This window comes from Chelonoidis abingdonii, chromosome 9 (assembly GCF_003597395.2).
Source record: "Chelonoidis abingdonii isolate Lonesome George chromosome 9, CheloAbing_2.0, whole genome shotgun sequence".
Taxonomy (NCBI): domain Eukaryota; kingdom Metazoa; phylum Chordata; order Testudines; family Testudinidae; genus Chelonoidis; species Chelonoidis abingdonii.
This window is the reverse complement of record NC_133777.1, coordinates 77,782,719-77,808,072: the sequence shown is the minus strand read 5'-3', so window position 1 is coordinate 77,808,072 and position 25,354 is coordinate 77,782,719. Positions and strand designations below refer to the sequence as shown.

At 41.0% G+C, this 25,354-nt stretch overlaps 1 protein-coding gene across 6 annotated transcripts in view; it reads right to left on the bottom strand.

Annotated features, from left to right (window-relative positions):
* The window catches only part of MEF2A (myocyte enhancer factor 2A), a 143,138-nt gene that overhangs the window by 6,213 nt on the left and 111,571 nt on the right, over window positions 1-25,354 (bottom strand). For 3 of the 6 annotated variants that reach the window (XM_032783045.2, XM_032783044.2, XM_032783039.2), the window contains 3 exons: window positions 23,604-23,627; window positions 18,892-19,018; window positions 797-923 (listed from right to left, as the gene is read on the bottom strand). In XM_032783045.2, the coding sequence (XP_032638936.1) occupies window positions 797-923; window positions 18,892-19,018; window positions 23,604-23,627 (278 nt within the window). The remainder of the gene's footprint in view (window positions 1-796; window positions 924-18,891; window positions 19,019-23,603; window positions 23,628-25,354) is intronic. The other 3 variants (XM_032783048.2, XM_032783047.2, XM_032783046.2) reach the window with 1 other exon arrangement.

Genomic DNA, 25,354 nt, shown 5'->3' with positions numbered 1-25,354 from the left:
ACAGTGCAACGCTCCGGAAATCGACGCTAGCCTCGGACCATGGACGCACACCGCCGAATTAATGTGCTTAGTGTGGCCGCATGCACTCGACTTTATACAATCTGTTTTACAAAACTGGTTTATGTAAAATCGGAATAATCCCATAGTGCAGACGTACTCTTAGCGTAAGACTCAAAGCTGAAAATTGTGAATTAAAGGTGTGCCAACATCCTGAACTAATTCACAGAGAGGTGGTATTTATTATATACCTTATTGTTCAGTAAGCCCCAGCTGAAGCATAACCTGTTAGATTAAAGTGTCTTTTAGCAGGAAGAAATGGATAAAATTTTGCATACAATTGTTTCATTAGTGCTGTGCTCTTCCATGGAACTTGAGTGTCCAACTACTCTGTGGTTTGTTCTTATGTACTTTACTTGTGTTTAAAGGAATTAAGACAAATAGAAATGTTTAATTTTTTGAAATGTGTGTCAAGCTTTCAGGTCGGTGTTTTCTTGGTAATGTTTGCAGAGTGGTGACGTTTGTCTGCATTACTACTTACACAGAACCAGCAGAGTGCTACACACTGAACAGTCCAATTGGAGGGCAAGGTTCTCCCCCACCCCCCCTTTTTTTTTTCTTTTTTTTTTAAACTACAGTAATTTCACAACCAGTGAGCTGACTGGCAAACACGTGCATTGAGGGAGAAATTAAAGTAGAGTCCTATTGAATAGTGTCAAACGCAGGATTATTCATTTGCAATCAAAGTAGCAGATGTTTCCAGCTGGGTGTGGTAAATTAACATTACAGATCCACTTACACAAGAGAGCTGAGGGCTGCTTGCCCTAGATGGTGCTGTTGCCAGGCAGATACCTGTCCTAAAGACAGCATTCCTGGGGAGTTAAAGCCCTGCAGGGCAGACAGGTCTGCACTAGTCAAGGAATAATCTGAAAAAGAAGCAAGAAAAATAGTTTATATTGTGTTCAGTTATAAGAACCAATGTTTTAGCTCCCTGTTCAAATCAGCTACATGCTGATTATGCAAAAGGATCCAAAAGGGCCGACCCTTTCATTTGTGTGCCATTCCACTGACATCATAAGGGTCTGCTCACACATATCCCTTTGCAGGATCATGGCTTCACAATGCTCTCTCTTCTCACCCCTGCTTCCAACTCCTAGTTGCTATTGCTTGATTTGGGTTTATTTATACCAATAAACACGACAATACACGTACTTCAGCCAACAGGTCTTCTCCTGTGCATATAAAAGAAAATATTCATTACTGTGCTGGTTTTATTGTGTACATTTCTTAATATTTTGCTCTGTCCAGAAACTTCTACATAAAATAAAAAAGTGGGCATTAAGATAGGCCACCAAACCAATTGAAATAATTTAATACAATAAATCTGGCATAAGAGAAAACCCGTCGTATTCAACCCGCGACACAGTTGGAGAGCCAGATTCTCTACTCCGATCCAGCCCCTCTGCTCTGCTTAGTATATGGCCAGCTGAGAATTGCTCCAAGAGAGGCGACATCTCAACTGGTATAACCAGCTCCTGTGCCACATTGCACCAGTGGCAGAAGACAGAGGGCTTGGCTGTATGACTATTGCGTTCTAACAATTCTAAACTGGTAAAGTGTCTCATGGAGATCAATGCATGCTAACATAAATCAGAGCAGCCTTTAGGCTGCTCTAACTTATACTGGAGCAGGAGTTGTGCAAAGCAGATAATCAGAGAACCTAGTACCATCTTCCTGAGGGCCTGTCCCCTTCCCCTGGGCCAAGTGGATGTTGGCCCCGAAAATAATCAAATCCTGTAACGATAGCTACTTTACAAAAACTGCTATGAAAATGTACCATCTAAGGGAAAAAATGTACTCACCTGCCTTTATCATAGTGATGGTGATAATGTAAAAGCTTTTTTTTTTTAAAACTAGTGTCAGCAAAAACACCAAAAAAAATCTCAGATCACAACTTAATGCTCCTTATTGCATAGGGATAATATTTGCAAGACATATCTAAATGGCTCTAAAAGCATCATGCCAGTGTATACGGATACAAACTCGCTTTCATCATAATTCAGTATTCGATTCTTATATTATGTGGTATAAAACTGTGACTTAGTCAGAGCCTAAGTATTTTCTTTTTATATACGCAAGAAGTATGTCTGCAGGTTGGATCAGGTTTTTATATGCTTGAATGAGAAGGAACACTTTACAGCTCTAAGTTAGCCATCCTGCAGCAAAAAAACTCGGCCAGTTCAAGAGGAAATGCTGAAGCTCAGTTCTTGCAAAATCTAGCACTATTCAGTTCAGGATTAACAAGACTGTGGTTGGCTCACTCGAACTCAAAGCGCTGCCGGGGCGCACCGCGCAGCGCTCGTGAAGTGTGATGTGTCGCCGTAGCCAGCGTGGAGAGAGAGTTCTTCAGCTTGCAGGTCGATTTCCACTCCCAAGGGATTTAGTTACACACTGGGCTGTGCTCTCAGCGCTGGGGCCCTGTTTACACTGGCGCTTTTATGGCGCTTACCTGCTGTGTCGGGGTTTTTTTCACAGCCCTAATCCAGAAAGTTGAGAGCTGTAAAGCGCAGTGCAGGCACTTGAATGGCTTGCAATACAAACCGTTTTCATCTGGTTTTCCACCTGCAACTGGCTGAAAGGCTTATCCTTCCGTGATTAAGCTGAACCTTCATTTCTTAGCTGTCATTGCTTTTATATAATTAATTATTTTATATATTATTCACAATTACATATACAACACTACATCACACACACACACAACACACACCTACTGCCCTGGATTTTTCCACTCGTAGATTTCGACGAAGTGGGGTATTCACCACGAAGTCATGCTCAGATATGTGTCGTTAAGTCTATTAGGTGCACAGACTTTTGTGACTGTACAGTTGTAATGAACAATTTTAATCTATTGGATTTTTTTTTTTGCCAGGAGTATAATGCTTAGATAGTTCTCACTGCTCATTCAGCCATAGGAAGTTTATTTCAGTTCATCGATTATCATTATGCTTCCTTTCAGGTTTTAGAAGAGAGACTGCACAATTCTTGTCATCACTTTGCGATACGTTCCTAATATATTTCTTTTTTTATAATCGTCTTGTGAATCAGACAAATGCAGGAAGAAAAAAGTCTACCTTCCATTCATTTATTTCAGAGAGATTAATAACATTTACTTAAGAGGATCTCTGAGACTTACCAAATCAGATTTATACATGATACGCTGGTCTGAAATGGACAGTCAGTTACTATTCTTATGTTCAATTTTCATGAGTTTTGGCTGCACAGTCTGTGTGATGATTTGGAGTCACGTAGAGACAATACTGTATGTTTTCTGCTTACCTGATTGTTAGCTGTAAACGCTAAGTTTAATTGCAGTATTGAATTATATTAGTAACAGTGGTCTGTCTACATCAGGGGTCAGAACCTTAATGGCATGCGATGCAAAGAGAGCACCCGAGCCATTATTTAATGGGCACGCTACTGCCCTGCCGGAGATGCCCAGTGAGCTTGCCATTAAATTGACCGCCTGGGCAGCCTATCATCTTTGTCGTCTTTCTTTGCTTTCTCCTCCCCTCCTCCTTAAGGGGCATTGGAGGGACGAAGATAATGGTACATGCGGACAGGGTGGGCAAATGGCCACTCTATCCCGGGTTGCATGCTATAGCCCGGTGGGTCGCATCCCAGGCTGGACGCCCAGCGACCACAGACCAGCTGCTGTCCCTTCCCCTACCTTTCGCCCTCTTTCCTGGAGACCTGTGCTGCGTGCGACGAGCACTTCTGAGCATGGCGATGGGGCTCTGCTGGATTGCTGATTGCCACAGGGCAGATGCTTCTCATGGGGAGCAGGCGATGTTCCCCTGTATCAACCCAGAGCCCCTGGGAGTTACTGTTTCCGTTGTTGCGGCCGGGCACGCAGACACTCTGAGGGGGGGCCTGAGCGCCTCTGCCGTGGCACACTAAATCTCATGGCAGGAAGTTGTCTTCCGAATTAGATCTCCCATGAGGCACTGTGTTCATCTCTCCAAGGGTTTCATGTGGTGGTGCGTTGAGAGTCAAGTCAGTGAGAAGATGGAGGCGGCGAGGTTGTGGTTCTCCGAGGTGGGCTATCTATCAGATATAATTGAAGCCTGCTAATACGTTGCCAGCTGAAGAGGCTAGGGCTTGAGTCTATATATGAAAGGAGTGAGGAAGATGAAAGGCAATTTTCCGCAGAGTATATAGGGTACTTCCAGTCAGTACACAAGGGCTGATAAGGAACTTTGTTCACAAGCTATGCACTAATTAATCCGTGATCTGATTCTTTGTTCCGTGCAGGGGTTCAGTCACAATATATGTAGTGTGTTAGAGGGCAGTCAGGGAGCGGGGTGGTGGTGGGGCCATGGGTGAGGCAAGTGGGGAGGTCAAGTCAGCGGAGGGTCGGGTATAGGGGTCAGGGCAGTCTGCGGCAGATCGAATGTATGGTGAAGGCAAGAGGGCGTGCGGGGGTGTCGACTTCATGGGGGGGTGCGGAGGTTCGGGAAAGGAGGCATAGGGAGAACTGGGAAGGAAGAAGGACGCGGCGGAGGTTCGGCTGGGTTTTTGAGCTGCGGGCGATGCTTGCTGTGCCTAGAGAGCATCACGCGTGGGGATAGAGACAGACTCAGCACGTTTATAGCTCAAAACCAGTGAATTACCCAGACGTTGGCTTACGCGTGCTGGCCTCCAGTAAATCCCACTACACGCGCCTCTGGCGCTAGCCGTGCACTCCCTGCCTGTTGACTCTTGGGGCATTGCAATAAATCTACGATTGCTCTCCTATTAGCCTGTAACCTTGGTGTGGTGTGTGGCGTGGGCGGACGCTGAGCGTGAGTCTGCATCGCCCCCAATTATCTGCCAGAATATCCCACCACTCTGCTCTCTATGTCACGAGCCTTCCTTCCCTTGTACCCTCCTGTAGCACAAAGCGGGATAGTGCTTCCTGGACGATACCTCCTCTCGCTTCTCACACAAATACGGTCTACCCCGTTCGTTCATCATATATGTGGCAGGCCTGCCCAGTAGCAAGTGTTGCCAACTCAACTTCCTGCCCAAATCTGAGCTCGACCTCCTCCCTTAAATTCGTAGTCCTGGGCAGACCCTGCCCAGAGCCTGTGCTTCAGTGCACTCCACTCTTTTTCGTCGTGCAGAGAGAGGAGAGAATGGGCCAGAACCCGGGATGAGGGATAAGAGGCGCTACTCACGCTGTAACTGTGGGCAGTGGCCTATAGGCTAGACAGTCTTAGCGGGTATATTTGCAGAGTTCGCAGGCAGCTGGATCCCGGCAGGTGTGGAAGAGATGATAGTATTACTGTTGTTGGCTTCTTTTGTTTAGTTGGGTGTTTTGTCTCACTCAGCGACTTGAACGTGCCTGACAAATCATTGCTGCGCGAGAGCGCTCCATGGTTACTGACTGAAGACCCATGTACCGGATTTCTGGTAATGCACACAAAGACCTGTCAATGTTATGGTATTTAACTCACGACGCCGATGCCCCACGGAAACCTGTCTTGGCGGCGAGTTGCTGGTTTACTGACTGGCTGGCCTTGCATGCGGTCTGTGCTTCCCTTCGGCCCCGGTCCCTGCACAGCCCTGTCTCGGGTCTGTGCGGTCTGGCATTCTGGATACGTGACAGACAAGGACACCCTAAGAGGCAAGCGCGAATGGTTCGCGGCTCAGGGTCCCCGATAGGATCAGCCCGTGCCCAGTCGTGGGTGTGATAGTTGACAGAGTTTTGGCTGCTGGTCTTCGAAGATGGGAGTCTCCTGGGGCTCAGTGGCGTGCGGCTCGAGCGACGGCACTCGCTAAGCAGCCCAAGTCCTCGTTGCAGGTATAATCTTGGTATGCTTGACGGACTCGGTGGAAAGTGCGTGGAACAGTAGTAGTCGTCTACGAGGTTATGGGGTCTGAGTAGGGCCCAAGCAGCCCATCTGCAGTTCTGTTGCGATTCTGGCTGTTGCCAGCCGGCGGTACTGCAGGTGGACTTAACAGGCCGTGACCTCGAGTCTAGGGGTTCTAGGGCAGCGGACCATTGCCAACAGTGGTGCCAGGAGACGCTTGCAAAGCTGCCAAGCCGCTGCCCTAGCATGAGATCTCGGACTGATCTCGGAAAACTGCCGATGAACGCAGCGGCGGAAGTGCGAGAAGGATTTAAGTCAATACGCTCATTTTTCTTCGAGAAGTATTAAGATATTAAATTAGTGAAGTTCGAGCGTTATAGCTATTTTGTTTTCCTCAACATTGTGAATGAAACAGTAGTATGAATATTAAAGGTACTGCTTTATTAGTGGAAGATCGTTTTCTTAAAAAACTCATTTTGGAGAAAAGTTTTATAATTATCGAGGTATTGGATTCTAAAATATCGTTATTATATCATTGAAGTGAAAGTGCAGTGTTGTAAATTGGTGTGAGATCGAGTAACTATTTCGCATATGTTCTTTATAGATTGCGTATTTATAGACGTTTGTAAACCGACCTATCTGGGTTGCAGACAGTGGAGGGGTACAGAAACAGCCATGTTAACATGACTAGTGGAGAACTTGCTTCTAGATCGAAACACCCCAGATAGCATGTGAAATCATACGGCCTATTGGGATGTCGTGTTTGCGCTACTTATTCATTTCTTCGAAGATAATAATACGTGCACTTTTTATGAGACTCCTCCACAACCAGTTCACGTGCGGTTGTCTTAAGACTTAGAAGTACAATATGCTCGAGAGAGAAAGAAGGTAGTCAGGTGCCTGTGAGTATAAAGTTTCTGCAGATCACGATCACGGTCCTCGAAAACCACGTACGACGCAGTGGAGACGCAGTGCAAACTGAGAGGGCCTTTCCGAAGATGGTATGTGCAGGAAAAATGACTCCAAGATATTTCTTGTCGTATCTCGTGTAATTTTTGTGGATTGCGTTGTCACTATTATATAGCCAAAATGGTCTCACTCACAGCTCCCAATGGACGGTAATCTTAGAAGGGCAGTGCATGTTGATATATATATAATTGGTTTGCAGACCTCCACGTTTTATTCTTCTTTTATAGGGGCGTTTCGTTCGCTTGGCTGTTTCACAAGGGCATTACGGGAGAGTACTTACTCATTTTTTGTTCTTGGGCACAGCTTCTGCACGTACTCGAACCATCCAGATTCTGTTGGGGTAAACCATACGGTGTTACTCTGGGCTATGCTGTTTTTATAGCTAGCCCAGGATGCCCGTTGGCTCATAAAAGTGTCGAGAATCAGTGACTTCCACCCTTCGATTGACTGTAGACCAGAGGCATCATACTCTAATGAATGTAGAGAGTGCATCACAGACAAGAGGGCACAGAAAAGGGGTCAGGACAGGCGCCGGCATAAACCTGTTACTATAATATTGTAGATTCAAGTTGGGGTCTGTGTATTTTGATTAGAGCTTGCCACTACTATCGTCGCAGTTAAGTAATTTTGGTTTAAGGGCTGCAACAGCTTGTAACATGTATATCTTTGGGAACGATGGTAAAAATGACCATACTTTTACTGCCTATTAGGTGTCTCCTTTTAAAATCCACGCACCTGGAGATATCTGTTTTCGAGTTAAACCCCCTAGTACCCTATAGCATCAACAATCGTGAGATGATTCAATATTTTGTAGAAAATCAATTTACATAAAGAGGTGGATAAACGCTCATGAGTTAATTTTTTTGAATGTACTTTCTCTAGGATAGATTCCTGTATTGTGGATTATTAGTATGTAGTGATGTCACAGTGGATACTCCCCCCAAATAGGTTATGCTTTAATAACGTGTTGATTAGGTATTTAACATCATAGAAATTTTTTATGCATTTGCGAAGCGAGTATTTGGCAGGATAGTTTAGTAGAAAGGTGAAGGTGTAAGAGGTTGGATTTTATAATGTGGGTGATATGTTGGTTATAAAAAGTATGTAGCCTGTCTATAAATCATGTAAATAGGTGATTTACAATCAGTTGGGTACATATTAGTTAGTATATGTATTGATGTGAAAATTATGTGTGACGAATGTAATGTATACATACGATTTGTAAAATATGTCCTCTTTGTGTTCTCCGTGAACATAGTGTGTATGTAAGTCTTATTTAATGGTGAGATTGTGTAGACGTACACAATGAGTAGTATGGCATTTGTGAAGGTAATTAGAGAACATGGCCACAACAAGAAAGTGGCCTACATAAAGGACTTCCATACCGTGATTATACTAAAATTACGAGGAATTTTAAAGGGATTAAGGTATTTTTGATGTCTGGTGATATATGGTGAGTGTGTAAGAATATAGTAGAGTAGATGATGTTTAAGTGTAATATTAAATAAGAAAAGATAGATAATGATTGATAGAAAGAAAAGAGAATAAAGAATGTAACGATAATATACGAATAGCCTTTGAAAAAAAGAGTTGTATATTATAAAATCTTAAGAAGAAAGAAGATATTGATGGAATATGAATAGGGGTAGAATTTGTGAAAGAGACAAATTGTAGGAATGTAATACTTAAAAAATATTATGAAACAATTCAGGATGAAATTATGAATAATATGAGGAAATAATAAGATTAAAGTGAAGGGATATTCAAATCACTGTGAGTAAATGTCAAAGGAAATAGATCATTTTAAACTGATGGAAGTTTTTAAAACTTATTTTCAAATAGAGCATTAAATAGATGAAAATTAATTAAAAGGAATTAGTATTATTTATTCTAGAGAGTGATGATGAAATCATCAAAATATTAGGATAACAGGGTATGTTGTATATTCGGTTGTTTTCCTAATGGAACGGCCGATGATGAGAGGAATTAATGACTATATCAAGTTAATAAGCTGTGGAAGAGACTATATTCACATTGGGCGGTAGGTAGGGTAATAAGTGGCTATGAATCTCCTCCTCCTAGAGGTTTTTATAGGTTCAGGCTTGACAAAAGCCTCACATACTTGGGGTCTGTGTCGGATGATTTTAGTTGCGGGGTTGGTCCTGCTTTTTGAGCAGGGGGTTGACTAGGGATGACCTCTGAGTTGTGGCCATTCCTCAACCCTGATATTTCTTACAATGATGTGCGGTATTGATAGGAGAAGGGAAAAAACATTGCTATACTAGCTCAGTTAATGCTAGATATAGTAGGTGCAGGGGATGGAAGGGCAGGGCAGGGGCCAAGGGAGTGAGTGCCTCAGAAGGCAGACTCCAGTTACTCATTTCACCAAGTAAAAGGGTCTCCGGAATGGGGGTTTTATATATATTACATGACGCCCAAAGAGCCATCTGTTTTCATCGATCGGTTATATTAATCAAGGAATGAACCGCAGAAGTGCGTGTAATAAACTCTTAAATACATTTCAATATGTATTTCATAAACATCAGGGGCCATTTATAAACTGTGAGGTTTGAGAGTTTTTTTAATGGCCTTATTCCCAAGGACTGAGATTCTTTATCTCCACCTTAAGGAAAAGAAGGAGCAATTGGAACAAAGTATTGCTGGTTTATCGAGGCCTATGATGTGAGAAAAAAACCACAGAAATGTTGGAAAGAGTCATTTCATATTAAATAAGAATCATATCACTGGAGCAATTTCCACTATTTCTAATTTACCTTTACTCTATTGGCTTTGTAGAATTAAAGTAGATAGTGTTTGCTAGTTTGCCCAACAAAACGAGTCTTTTTATTAAAGCACAATCAGATGAAGACCCATCCTTGTAACAATTCCCCTTCCGTATCTGATAAACATGCTAGCAACTCGACAATCCAGTTTCATTTGTTTGCATTAAGTCTAGGAACACGACCAGATAAACCCCATGTTTTAGTGTGCAGATGTTTCGTAATTGTAGAACAGGCATGTAAAAGAATATCTCGCCAAACTGACCTCCAACCATAAATAAACCGTTGGTGCTTGAGGGCTTGCTCGCCTGTCAATGGCACAGATGAGTTACATTCCCGTTCTCATTTTTAAGGCGATGAACCATTTAACTGTAAATTTCAACACAAAACCTTTTCTGTTCTCCTAATTTATCATTGTCCGCACTTTAAAGTTACTTATGGAATTTGGCAAGGGACAATGAACATTTCTATTCATAGACAGTATAATCATTGAAAAAACAAGTGAACTCCCAGTCTTCGTGAGAATCTTGTCAGTTTGGAAGAGAGCTTTGTGATTGTATCCAAACATTATGATGCGGCACAGACTCCGCCCTCTCCATATCTAGAAATGCTCTGCGGTATTTATTGCATTACTTTACATATTTGCACATTTTTTAATCTGATAGCAGGGCTTGAAAGAAATAGTCTCTTGAAAACATTCACATGTAAAACAGATATAAACCCATTAGTGAACAGTGAATTTCTCAATAAGAACAGTTAAAGGCTACTTAAAAATGTTGTACCCAGGAAATTCACGGATGACGATGGCTAAGTTCAGGATTAAACCCTGCCATCGTTATTAAATACTCTTACACATTCCCAAGTGTTTTTGGCCACATCTGGATCTTTTCAAAATCACGTTATTATGAAAACCGAGTAATTTGTTCAACGGATGATAAGATATTTCAATGCTTTGTTTTCTACGCAAATAGGCTCACATTTAATTGTAAGCAGAGGAAAATGGTTTTTAGGTAATTTCCAGCCATGTGCGAAACAGAACTTATCTAATGATTAATAACATTTATATTTTAAAAGTTTACTATTTCATAAAACTTTGTCATAAAAATAAATAAAAACTAAAAACATTTAATTAGAAAACAACTTGCAAGATATTTCTACTTAGGTTAATAGGTGCTAGATGGTCAAATCTGGGTTTATTAATGAGCGTGAGGGCCAACATTCCTTCAGATGCAAGCCCAATAAATTGTAGATGGCTCATTTTTAGGATGCCCAACTTTGAAACAACTTCAGCGGTTGGCGTTTGGATGCTGTATGTATGCAAACTTAGTTCCTGAATGTAGCATTTGTTAGTTATCACCAAAGCCAAACTGGCGTCTTCTTTACATACAAATTTAATGATATTATTTTAAATCAGGGTATAAGGTAGTTTCACAGAGCTGTTCAGAGAATTCATGTAATGGAACCTGTCTTGACGTCTGAGACCTGACCAAATCCCCAGCTGAGAGTTAATAGGAGGGTTTGTTCATTTAGCCCCTAAACCGCTGGCTCATGACAGTGCTGTTGGTCCCTCAAGCGCGGTGGTATTTTCTTGAAAATTCAGAGTCTACAGTACACTTAAACATTGCATGTGTGGTGTATTCAAAGAAACGACAGGCTGATTAATTATAGTCTCATTGCTATCTTTTAGAATGCTTGCACCAAAGGGTCATTTGTTACTGGGAAGGACTAAAGAGCTACACTTTACATGTAGATTATTATTGTGGTTAACAAGAACCATAAAATCGAGAAATTCAAGAAATCGTTTAAAGATAGTAGATTGACACTGGGCCCAAGGTGCGCTAGCGGGGCCTAAGTGACCTACCAGCAGAACTGCACCCATAGGTCACTATTAGTCTGTGGAGTGCAGTGACTTCCTGAAACCCGAGTTGGCTTGAATGTACTTGCATGTTGGGTTTCTCGCCATCCCCCAATTTACATATCTCCATTCCTTTGCTGTTTTTATATTAATCTGGTCACCCATTAGTTTTATATCGACTGGGTGTAGTCACTAAGGCACTGGGTTGATAGGGGGAGATTTGTCATTTCTGATCTCTTTTTTCCATGCACCGGCCGGGGTAGACTCCCCATACACCCACAAATCTAATTTCATGTGAGGCTTCAGTTGCTTGGGGCTTACGATGAGCAAACTATGTCAGTGCCATTATAGATTTAGTCTGAAAGCCAGCACCTGTTAGATCTTTGGGGATGTGAGGACCAGAACCATTGTAGAGGAAGTCCATACTGTTCCAAGTGGGCAGTGCCATGAAATGAGGACAGCCCACAGGTTAGCACAGGGGACAGGGCCTAGTGTGCTTGTAGCTTTAACGCCATTTTGTTCTAGACTGAGTGAGCACAGTGTGGCGCGCGAAAAACGGATCACTATTTCTTAGATAAAGGTTAAGGGCGGACTGGAACACAACCGGCCTAGAACAATTATTTTACCCCTCTCAGTACTGTGTAGTATGAAATTTGCAGTGGTCCTCTGAACCCAGAAAGCTGTGATCGAATTTGCCGAATAGTTTCCCATCTTGATATTGACTCCTAACACAAGCTTCCCAAACTCGGGGAATGACTCCTCACTAGTCCTAGGATCTGACTTCTGGTGTAAAATGCTTAATACCTGGGCCCAATGCTTATGTAATAGCTCAGTTATTTAGCCAGTGGGGGCCAGGCAAAGGCAAGGCTCATTGTACTACCGTCCTCACCAAAATCTGTTTTTTAAATGGGTTAGTGCTGAAGAAGATGGGGCGTGCGGCGAGGTACTAAAGAACAAAACATCGTTATTTAAGACAGACAATAACACGCAAGCCCTGCTCAGCCCGCTGCCAGCCTAGGTGAACAGAACCCCAGACCAGCAGTGGGCTGAGCAGGCCAGAGGCATAAGATCAACATTTTAATTTAATTTTAAATGAAGCTTCTTAAACATTTTTAATACCTTATTTATTTTACAATACAACACTAGTTTAGTTATATAATATATAGACTTATAGAGAGAGACGTTCTAAAAAACATTAAAAGTATTACTGGCACGCAAAACCTTAAATGAGAGTGAATAAATGAAGACTCGGCACACCACTTCTGAAAGGTTGCCGACCTCTGGTCTACATGCAGACAAGGAGGAAGACAACAGCCCAGATAACAGCCTCTCAGCAAACACCAAGTGCTATGGAATTTAGTTGCTATTCCCGATCTCTGCTGAGTCCCCCAACCAGTTTCACTAGACTCAAAACATTCAAGAGAAAAGGATTTAGGCCTGGAGTTGCACACACTCAGAGAGAGCGAGAATGAAGGAGAACCCATAAATTAGACTTACTGGGGTCCCTCCCAATGAAGACGGTTAGACAGACATGCATGTAGACTTTTTATTGTTTTAAACCCCTTTTCTCTTATTAGGCTTTGTTCCTGCTGTTAAGGGACACAGTACTCAGTGCTAGTCACAGCTTCTGCACGTACCTGAACCCAGTCAGATCTGTTGGGGTAAACACTGTGTTACTCTGGGCATGCTGTAGCCCAGGACCTGCTCTAAAAGTGGGAGAATCGTGACTCCACCCTAGTGAGTTAAAGACACAAGGCCTCATACCTAAGAGGGTGCACTCAGAGAGGCCAGAAAAGGGGTCAGAGCAGCAGCCCTGTAACTATAATTTGTAGATCAAGTGGGGTATGGATTTTGACTCTAGAGCCTGCACTAACATTCTGTCAGTTAAGAATTTGTCCCTTCAGGGTGCAACAGCTGATACACTGTATATGCCTTGGAAAATGTAAATGACACACTTTACTGCACTATTTGTCTCTTTTAAATCCACGCCTGAGTATCTCTTCTAGAGTTAAAGTACTCCCAAATGTTATAATCTACAAACATGACCACATTCAGAAAAGCTTAGAAGTAGTAATTTTCTGACTGTAAATTCTAGAGACATTCTGTATTGGATTTATAGCTATATGTGATTCACCACCAGTTGGATATTAAAGAGTATGCTTATCTGTGCTGGTACTTACATCATAGCAATCTAATGCCCCATTGAAGGGTATTTGCATATAGAGAAAGGAAAAGAAGGTTGGATTTTATTATTGTGGGTCCTATATTGGACAAAACGAGATACAGATTTAAACATGTAATAGCTATCTTCCATGATACCTTTGTTACATTAATGTTCTGTGACATGTGGAGATATTCCATGTTGTAACTTTGAAAATCTCATCTTCTGAGACAGAGTGAAATTTCAGCTGCCATTGGTGCCCAAGTTCCAACTGTATGAGTCCGGACATATTCTCAAGTTACAATGTTGCTCAGCAAAGGCAACAAGAAATCCAAGTTAACTAACTAGAAATAGCTCTTTTGCACACAGGTTTATCTCTAAACTCTGTCCGCACAGGAAGTTAGATTTGATTTGCAGCCATGATCCTAGGGGCTGAATTGTGAAGATACCAATTTGTAAGGACTGTCCAGCTACATAAACTATGGAACACATTGTGAATATGTCTCTTCAAAGAAACATCCATCCTGTATCTAAAAGGTAAGGAGGAGAGCCATCACCGTCTGTCCCATCCATGTCCCCAAAGGACATTACAATCTCTTCAGACCTCTGAAACTTTCTTCTCAACAACTTTCTCTTTCACACCCAGAAGCATCACTAAATGCCAAGAAGTTCAAATCTTAAAGCAGCGTCTGGATTCTAGAAAAATGTGCACTGACAATCTCCAAGTACTTCCTGATTTAAAAGGGTTCACATTTGTATTAATCTTCTGTTCGATTTCCAGGCTGTTGCACTGGAATTGATGCAATTCATATATACTCAGAGGTGCTGCTAGGTGAAGAATAACGTGCTACATGAGTCAAGAGTTCCAGTGTCTCACACAGTAGAAATCTTAAACACAGTATGACCTACATTACTGTAGTGGTAGTCTAGTGTTGGTTGGGGAGTTACCAGAGATGCAGGCACACTGACCAACCGAGAGGACGCCACGTGAAAGGATCTAAATGCCGCTGATGTGCTTGGAAGGGGGAGGAGGATACACCTCCTCTCAAGATTTTAAAGCTGTAGCCTTCTGAGGGGGCATTTCTGCATAGCCATGATATTGGACATGGGGTTTTAAGTCTCAGAAACAAGGCCCTTCTGTTGACTTACAAAGAAGCATATCCCTAGTTGGATTACATTTTTTTAACATCTTTAAAAAGGACATAACCCTAGCCCTGCTGTATAAAAGGAGGTTTGCTCAGGCTGTGATTCACTTCAATGGCAACTCTCAACATGCAAAGCCAGGGAGACTGTTGCGATGAGACCCTTCTATGAGGTCCAGAAGAAGGCAGTTTGATAGCTGAACAAACTAAGCAGCTATTTGTGCATTTATTTTTTCTTAATTGCCAGTTTTTCATCACAGTGACTCTGCAAGGCGCCTCATTAGCACTGAAATCTGTCTGCATGGATAAGACTGTGAATTTCTGGCGAATTTTTCACACACTGATAAATCCAGAGTCCTCTTACAAGGGTAAAGAGAATCTCTTCTTTTTGACAGCTTTATTCCTCTTATCCACTGAATTCAATCTCCAGTCAGCAAGATATATTTGCACTCAATAAAACTCAAAGAAGCTAGACCTCTAACAAGCTGGGACTGGAATAAAGGTAAATGTTTGAGATGGATGTGCTGCTCTGCATCATGTATTCCCAGAGGGATTTCTTTAACATCAGAGTCTGGGATGAAAACTTGTAGGAAAATAAACTGAAATTGCAAAGAAACAATATTCATGATAATGCATAGTAACATCTTATGCTTCAGTCATAAGGCGATTGATGACAAGGGTCAGGAAAACTCTGTTCCCTTCACCATGTATATAACGGCACATTTAGGTAGGTGCACTGTGATTTTATTTACAGTGCCTAAATAGTCAGATATCTGCTACTGCTAAAGGCAGGAAGCCTGGTTTTATAAACCAATGGTCTGATGTGATATGGAAAAGCTATGCTGATACAGAAAATGTTCATACAATGAAGAAAGTTTTACTATAGACATGAGGTTCCATTAAAGCTTAGGTCTTTTTGTAGCAATTGTCTCAGAGGGCAAGAATAGAATTTCTGTGTTTATGAGATGTATTTGCGCTGTTCAAGCGTGGCTACCATATGTCTCTAACTGATCTTCTGAGGAACTGATAGCTTGAGATATCATCCTCATGCAACATTCACATGCAGAAAGATAATACCAGTTTAAGGTTTAAGAACAAAATTTTCCAGTTAGAAATAAGTTACAGATGGTACAAGCACCACATATATCAGATAACCATCTTTTTCTTCCCCTCAGAAATATTATACCCATTTCACATCAAAACACACTTATATATCCCACACAAGAAAACTAAGGTGAAATTCAGGTTGTAGGCACATGATATTGGTTTGACTGCATATTACTTTTCAAACACATACACGTTAAAAAACATTACACAACCAGAAAATTCAGAGTTAACATTATATTACCACAATAAGTCAGATAACACAAGAGAAGTATCAAACAAAGCAGTACCAATTATTTACCATACTCATTTGACTGTATGTTTCATCCCCATCCTCTTCCAGTGTTTCCCAAACTTGGGATGCCACTTGTGTAGGGAAAGCCCCTGGTGGGCCAGGCCGGCTTGTTTACCTGCCACGTCTGCAGGTCCGGCCGCTTCCTGCAGCTCCCATTGCCCTGCAGCAGCGAACCACGCCCAGTGGGAGCTGCGATCGGCTGGACCTGCGGACGCAGCAGGTAAACAAACAGGACTGGCCCACCAGGGGCTTTCCCTACACAAGCAGCATCCCAAGTTTGGGAAACACTGCTCTATTCTTTGTATATATCTCTTCAAATTGTTATGGCCTTCAGGGCAGGGACTGTCTCTCTCCATCTGTACAGTGCTTAGAACCTTTAAGGCACTGCCATAATACAAATACGTTCTACTACCACTATTAACAAAAACAGAGTCACTTTCAAGTTACAACTCCTGCGTGAGCCAAAACAGACTAAGCACTTCAAAGCGGGGATTGTTTTCTTGTGTCATCTGTATGAACCCTGAGCATCAATTATGTTAACAGAAAAAGGCTGTGGAAAAAAAGACAACAGCTGCATTTATATAGACAGAAGCGGGATACTAATACAACTCAAGGACTGTGCTGAAGTTGTAATTTGCAAAGGGATTTAAAAACCAAAAAAACAATGGTCAAAACTGTGTCAAAATTTAGACTTAGTTGGAAGAGTAAGAATGAAGGAATGACCTAGTCCAACCATGACACCTTGCGGGACTCTTTTAAAACAGGAATTTGGGGAACATGGACTCCTGAGGGTTTTCTTAGGAAAGGCTGAAAGGCCTTTGCTTTGCTCCAGAAGTTCCATCCTTTATTCGTAAACCTCAAGGGAACTCAGATCTCCAGACCTCAAACCACTAGTAAGGACACTGGATCATCTATGCTGGACTAGCACAAATCCCAGATTAATACTTACAAGACCCCTATTCTACCTTCCCCTTTCCTTGTACACTGCTTTCTGTTCCCCCTACGATCTTCTTCCTGTCCTACCTCTCTCTTGGCTTCTGCCGTGATTCTAAGATCATCAGCACCAACACAATGGGATAAAGCAGCCGACTCAGCCCTGTCCAGACTGAGGAGGATTGGTGGAAAGAAAAGGGCCAGCTAAACCTAGCCAGATGGAATCCCAGTTCAGGGACGGAATCCAGGGCTCAGAAATGTACCTGTTGCAGCCATTCCACCTGCCCAGAGTGCTCACTTGTGACTGATCAATGCACACACAGTCAATAAAAAGTTGTATCCCCCTGCCTCTTATTTTTTTATTGCTCTCATTCTTTCCTTCCTCTTTTGCCTGTCTATAAAAGACCCCAACAGCTAATGTACAGGTCCGGCAACAAAACTATTCTTTCCTTCCTCACAAGAACTGTTTAATAAAATAAGGTACTAATAACTACTCTCTAAAAAAAGACATTGTCTTATTTAAAAAGTTTGTTCAATTTGTTTTTTTACTTTAAAATGTTTCATGCTTTGCTTTGGGTTTTTCTTTTTCTGTTCTTTACTTCAATTAATGGCTTATTTTGGCACGTATTTTACAGTGCATTTGCCAGGGTGACAAAGCAAGCTGAGCTCTCTGTGCTCACAAACCCCAAATCACGTTCAACTGTTTAGTCGTACAGTGAAAGTCTCATATCAATAGTCTGACTACATAGGCCCATTCATTACATCAAATAAATACAACAGCATCTGCCTTTTATTTGTACAATAGCCAATACAATGGGATGATTTTATAATGTAAGAAATAAATTAATTAACTGGATTTCTGGGGACTAGCAGGCCTACCCGTGGGTGAGAGGTTAAAACCCAACTAGAATTCTAAGGTTGAGATAATTATGGGCCCCAGTGATCCTCAGGTTGGCTAACAGGAACAGTGCTAAGGGTGACCGAGAATAAGTCTTTTAAGGCTCAGGAGGGAGTTAGGGTGAGATGGCCCCTGATTAACCTGTGGTTTGAAGATTAGGTGGACCCACTCAATACACCACTTAAGGCATGTGATGAACTTCCTAAGGCTTTCTGAGGGGTTCTCTCAGTAAGTCTACAGGAAAGAGGAAATGTCCCCTGATTTCTTCCTGGTGAGTTCCCTGCTCTCTCTGACACTTTTTCCCCATCCCAATCTGTGGCCCTCAAGGCTCTAAACTGTAGCCCTCAAAGGGTATGTCTACACTGCAATTAAAAACCAGCGGCTGATCCATGCCATCTTACTTGGGCCCATGGTGTTTCTTAATTGCAGTGTAGAAGTCTAGGCTCACAAGACAATCAAATAGTTTCTAGTCCATGTACATGGCCTGAAAGGAGCAGAGGAAATGGAACAGAACTGACACTATGCTCTAAAGTATTGATTGTTGCCTGTTGACGTTTTGGAAATAATATTTCAGCCCTTAGACTGAACAGGCCAGGCACTACTGACATAGAAAACACATCATATTTCATTTCAGTCTCTTGCTGTGTTCAGTCATGTACAACTGACATCCAAATACCAAAGTCTCTTCCAAAAACTACTCTCTGAGGTATGTTTCTGTATCAGTAATGCCTCTCACAAACTAAAGGCTAATTTTCAACTAGTAAGAAAGAGCCCTCACCTAAATTAAATATTCAAGTAAGATAAAGGGTCTAAAACATGTAAACCTTCTGAGATTCAGAATCAAGAAAGCCTTAGCTGCACATATCAGGTAAATGGTAAGTTAAAAAGAAAAAAATGACACTTACCAGTGTTGTAGGTGGTAGGCATGGCTGAATACACCAGTCCCTGTGGAGGCAAGCTTGGAGTTGTCACAGACACCACAGGGGTAGCAAGAGGCTGTGTAGACTGAGAACTGCTTATCCTTTGGGTATTCTGTAAATGATTAAACATAAAAAAACATGTCTTGTGGAAGTCAATTACAAAAATGAATAGAATGTGTTAATGTAAAAGTAACATTAAATTACAACGTGTCCCTTTTCACATTATTTTGGGGATGAGAAAAGTATCTCCTTTTTTTCATGGTTGCGGATTTTCTTCTACAAAACATTTAAAGGGCCAAAAACTAATTTTGTTTTAGACTAATTTAAAGGAGTATAATTAATGCATTAGACTTATGGGTATATTCTCTTGTTATGCATGCAGCTTTCATTAATGTCAATCTGAATAATGTGATAGCACTTAGAGGAAAATGCGCTCCATTAGAGTGTACAATTTTCAAAAGCCCCTGCCCGGAGTGATCTAGGAGGGTAAGTCCCATTTTCAAAAGAGACTTATACTTAGTCCCGTTGACTTTTGGTTGAATACTAAGTGCCTAAGCCACATTTGGAAATGAGACTTTCAGGTGCTTTTGAAAATCTACCCTAGAGCCCCCATTGTTGCTTGCACAGGTGTGGTTGCACCTGTCCTAAAAGCAACAGTGGGAGAGTTCCCTTAAATCTTCAATGTAGCCAAGACTTTAGTGGTAGAATAATATTGTGGTTCCCCTGGTTGTGGGAACTCATTAGACTGCACAAATATTTCAAAGTACATGCCTTTTGTGTTAACAAAAAACGGTTGTGCCTTCTGATATGAAAATTAGTTAAGCTCAAAACTGTAGAAGCTCTGACTATCCTGCCATTTGTAAGTGAATAACTTCCATAGCCATCTTAATAATACTTTATGTGCCACAGTCTTGAACTAAAACTGGCAACGAACATCTAATTTAGATTAGGCAGTTAAAAACTATTTGCCATACTAAACATTTGATACAAAAAGGCTTTACTTAAACATTGTGATGGATGCCTTTTAGAAAACAAGGCCACTATCACTGGCATGCCATATTCTTTATCAAGGAAGCCTTAATTTTTTTTTAAAATAACCAAGTCAATACAGATGTGACAGGAATAGGCCATGTTGTTTTTCTTTTCAAAAAAGAAGATTTATTCCTAACTTTTCCTAAGGAATTTGAATACACTTCTCCTTGCCATCACGTACTCAATTTTAAATGGAATATTTAAAAGTTAACAGACCTAAGTTTTAGCTTTTTTAAAGAAAAATAAGTAATACTCCCAGATTTAAAAATTATATTTATTTGCTCCCAGAACAGCAGCTTCACAACTTGTTAGCTGAAGCACCTGACAACAACAAAAGCACTACTCCCCCTCCCCCTTTGTTTTCTTTTGATCAAGGGTGGCATATGGGTATTTCACTATCCCTGATTTTCTGATATTCTTCTCCACTCTGTTCTTGAGAGAACACACATAACAGAAATATACATGATTCTTGTTCTCACAAGAATGGAACACAGAGGCAGTGCTGTGTTTATGCAACTCTGCAGATCAAAACCAAGAGAGCTGATCTGAGGGCTACCAACCTGGATATTGTAGCTGACAGTTTAAGAAGAGTACCAGGCACGCTATAGCTACCATTTTAAATATACTATATTTGTCTACTAGCCATTCTTATTACTTTAAACACAAAAACACAGGGAAAGCTTACAGTCCAAGGGCATTACGTTAATGCTTCAGAATTTACAGTATCTGATCAAACTCTGGGGTTTTAGTGTGATGTTAAAAAGATAAAAAGATGAAATTATACCATTAGTAGTGATGATGGAGACTGACTGCATAGGTTATATAATAGTGGATATTCAATGTACGAAATCATTGCTGTCATATCATTTTGCCAGCCCAGTAAGAAGGATCAAACTTGTCTCCTGTTTCAAAAACCTTTTCTTCCTTCACTGCTTGTAGGAACAACTCTGTTAAAATAAGCTGAATTCATGTGTGAGGAATGCCTATTTTGTCTGAATCTTAGAGACAGCTTGAGTAAGAGTCTAGTAACTACTACTCTAGGGATTATGTTGTTGTCTGTGTTAAGCAGGGACATACCATAGGTTCAGGGCGGAATTTTCAAAAGCACTCAAGTGACTTGAGGGCAAAACCCATTTATTTTCACTGAGATTTGTGTTTGTATGTCACTTGAGTGCTTTTGAAAATCCCATTCTTTGTTACAGTAAGAGACTGGGTTTATCTTTTATGAAGATCTGTTATTAGACCAGATTTTTGTGTCTGTAGAAAACAGACCTTTTCCCAGAGGTTTGTTGGATAACAACCTGTCAAGTTGGGACTATTATATAATGCAGTGGTCCCCAACCTTTTTTGTCTGGCGGGCACCAGATGACGAGCCACAGACGACCGTGGGGGCGGACGAGCATCCGCCGAAATTCCGCCAACAAGCAGCAACGTCAATAGGCGTCGCCGCAGAAATGCCACCGACAAGCAGAGTCATCCAGAGGTGTCGCCGCCAAAAATTGGCAGCATTTCAGTGGCAATGCCTCTGGAGGACGCACCTTGTCAGCAGCATTTCAGCAGATGCTCGTCTGCTAGCCAGTATGCAGGTGCACTTAGATGCCCCGGTAGGCGCCATGACGCCCAAGGGCACCATGCTGGGGACCCCTGACATAATGGAAAAGTTAGAGACATCTACTAGGAAACTATCCAGGGGGAGAGAGAGCTCAGTGGTTTGAGCATTGGCCTGCTAAACCCAGGGTTGTGAGTTCAATCCTTGAGGGGGCCACTTAGCGATCTGGGGCAAAAACTGGTCCTGCTAGTGAAGGCAGGGGACTGGACTTGATGACCTTTCAAGGTCCCTTCCAGTTCTAGGAGATTGGTATATCTCCAATTATTACCTTTATTAACTTCAGGGATATCCCGAGGGGAGTTTTTGAGGATATTTGTGGCTATTTTCAGAGGCAATTTATACCTGGGCACTTGATTTGGATGTGTAACTTGGAGATTTAAGATTGCTGACAAATTTTACTTTTTGTCTTAGTTATGGATTCCAAGCTTTACAGACAGTCATAAAATTTTTCAGAACCTTATTTTTGGATGGGGATAATTTGATAGAGATAATGGAAGGAGAGTGTTAGAGTTATATTAGTCTATAAACTAGGGTCTCTAGCCCTTCTGCTTTCCATCTAATAAATGTGTTTGATTCTGGTCATGTAGAATTTAATGTTTACTGCTAGGATATGGAACTGTATTTCAGAACGCATTATAATCCATATAATGAATAAAGTAGCATTCCCAGGGTCCTTTATTTGCTAATTTAAAGTGTCTTGTTCGAGGAAGATTTTGCTTTTTCCAGCTGGTTGAATAGGTTTATATAGGCATATCGAATTTTTATAACCACTAGAGGGCAAGCTCTTCCTACATTATTCATATTCCAGAATACTAAATGTAGATTCCAAACAATTTATATTAGAACATGGCAATTCTAAGAGTTAAAGAACATAAGCACATCTATAATGAAAGTGATTTTGAGTAAGACTTACAATCACTGAGACGTATATAATGACTTGGTTAACTATTTTATGGATTAAATTAAATCCCATATTTCTCTGTATTTAAAAACAGGTGCTTTTCTACAACATTGAGAAAAAAAAGTAACAAATGAAACAGCTGTTAATTAGAACAACATTTAAACTCATTCTATAACCACCAAATTTTTTGGATAGCTTCAAGTATTTCATTTTCTAAAGTAATTTTTTCCAGCTCGAATTTAGGGAAAATAATACAGGTAAAATATTATCCAACACCATGCATTCACCAACTTAAAATATAAAGAAACTACCGCAATTTTCATGCTTTCATGCAATTAGAGCCTCATATTAGCAACAAGTCCATGTGCAAATAAATCAAAGCATAGGTGTATAAAGATCTTGAAGCTGATCTACAACTGTACTCTGATGCAGAATTTTCTGCAATTACTGTTGTGCTATAACACCTAAAACATTTGCATATTGCTTGGAAAAATAATCTAGAACTCTCATGAGTCAAGTTATTTTTTGTCTTACACTAATTTTCCACAGTGAACACCAAAAGATATCATGTTTTCTGAAAAACATCAATTTCCTTTCAAAAAAAGGAACATCTTGCCAGTTGAAAAAAGGTAAAATAATTAGTTTGCAATTCCATATTCCTTGTGGTAAACAGGGAACCATCCTTTGTGGTTTAATCATCTTGTAAAGCATGGAATATACCCAACTCTGTAAAAAGGTGACCTCACCAGCAATGATGTAATCTCAGTGAAAGGAGGAGAAATAACACACGGCGTGTGTTACAATTTGATGAACTTCAGGAGTGAAGTAATTTCTAAAAATATTTCAATAATTTTGGGGACTATATAAGGCATTTAACACTCTACCCCATCAGAACAAGTACCCTGTGTGCATGGACAGTTACTGAGTAAAGCTCTGTTCCAATGTTCCCTCTAAGAAAAATGAAAAAACTGTTTCATAAAAGTTATAAATGGAGAATGCTAGACTTTGGTTGTATTTGCACTTTTCAATTTGTGGGTTTTTTTTATTTGGATAAAACAAGTACATTTCTCTGCCACAAAGGGAACATTGGTATAACTAGGACCACATAGTATGACTTAAGCTTTCTTCACTCATCAAGCAGGAACCCAAACTCACCAACTCCAATTCATCCTCCTCCGACTGTATTCAGCAAACAAGAGGGATAATACAGTTACTAAGAAAAGCATTGCTTTCAAAAATAAAATAAAAAAAGTCATGTTTGTGCTTCAGGATTTTATTGGTTTGTTAATATTTTGAATTTATCATGCTATTATGTAAATGTTACAAAATATGTGATTATATACTTACTGTATACACTTTGGGTCAATAAATAAAAAGAGTGTTTTGATGCAGGAATAAATACTGTGGCCAAAGTTGTGTTCACAACTACAAAAGGGTGTTTACAGATGCTCTGAAAATTAGCATTGGCTGAACTAGCAAGAGCAAGGGCACAAGTATTCACAGACATCATATATGGATACAGGTGCACATTGGTTCTATTATGATTGAACTGATCAGATGAAAGTCAACTGCACAGGCACCAATCACCATGACATCTAGACATCTCTACTCTTTACTTCTCTCCTCTCTCCACCAGAGAGAGAGAATTTAAGGAGAGAACATTAAAATTGCTTTTTAAAATATTTCCTCCGTATTCATTTTTCAAAATAATTTAAAGCACAAGTTTCACATTAAGAATTAGCAATATATTTCTTTATGAATGTGCTCTATAATTTGTGCATTTTTAGAAAAACCTCAAACATTTTAATAAAGGTGTTAAAGAATTTCTTTAATTAGGACTCTGACTACTTACGTTGATTTTGTGAGATTTAGCTCTACCATCAATAGCAAATGTAAACACTTGTGCAATCTTAAAAATAAATGAGTAAATATTGCATAAAGAATGCTTATACTGTTTACATCCTATACTCCTTTTGGCTACTTCCATATAGGGGAGGATTCATAAACTGAATATATGTACCATATATACTCATTCATTAACCCGTTCGTTTATAAGCTGACCCCTCAAAATGGATAGGTAATAATAGCAAAAACTGTATGATCTTTCATAAGCCAACTCTATATTTCAGGGGTTGGAAAACTTTGGCTCCCGGCCCCTCAGGGTAAGCTGCTGGTAGGTCAGCACGTTTTGTTCACTTGGAGCGTCTGCAGGCCTGGAGCCCCTCAGCTCCCTGTGGCCGCGGTTCGCCGTTCTCAGCCACAGGGAGCTGAGGGGCTCCAGGCCTACAGACGCTTCAGGTAAACAAAACTACAATTTATTAGATCAGGGATCAGCAACCTTTGGCCCACGGTGGGAAGCTGCACAGGCTGAGGGATCTGCTGGTCGCCACTTCCTGCTACTCCATTGGCCTGGAGCAGTGAACTGCGGCCAGTGGGAGCCGCGATCGGCTGAACCTGCGGACAGGGCAGGTAAACAAACCAGCCCAGCCCACCAGGGTGCTTACCTGGTAGGCTGCGTGCCAAAGGTTGCCGATCCCTGTATCAGACATTCAATTCACTGATTCCATAGAGTTTAAAATCATCAACTTTTGGTGTAGACCCGTTTATAAGCTGACCCCCACTCTTTGATGCGTTACTTTTTTACCAAAAAATATTTGGCTTATGAACAAATATATACGGTACTTAAATGATTATGAGTTTGCACATAAAATAGAGAGACTAATATCAATAACTTCAGCCACACAAGGCTGAAGTAGAAGCTGGATAAGACTTCCTGAGAGAGCCATGCCAACTTCAGGTCTGACCTGCAATATCCTCTGCTATATCCAGAGGTAGGTTGAACAAACATTGCTGATGTGCTGAAAGGCATAATGGTTTTGTGAGATGCACAAACGATGAGACCACCA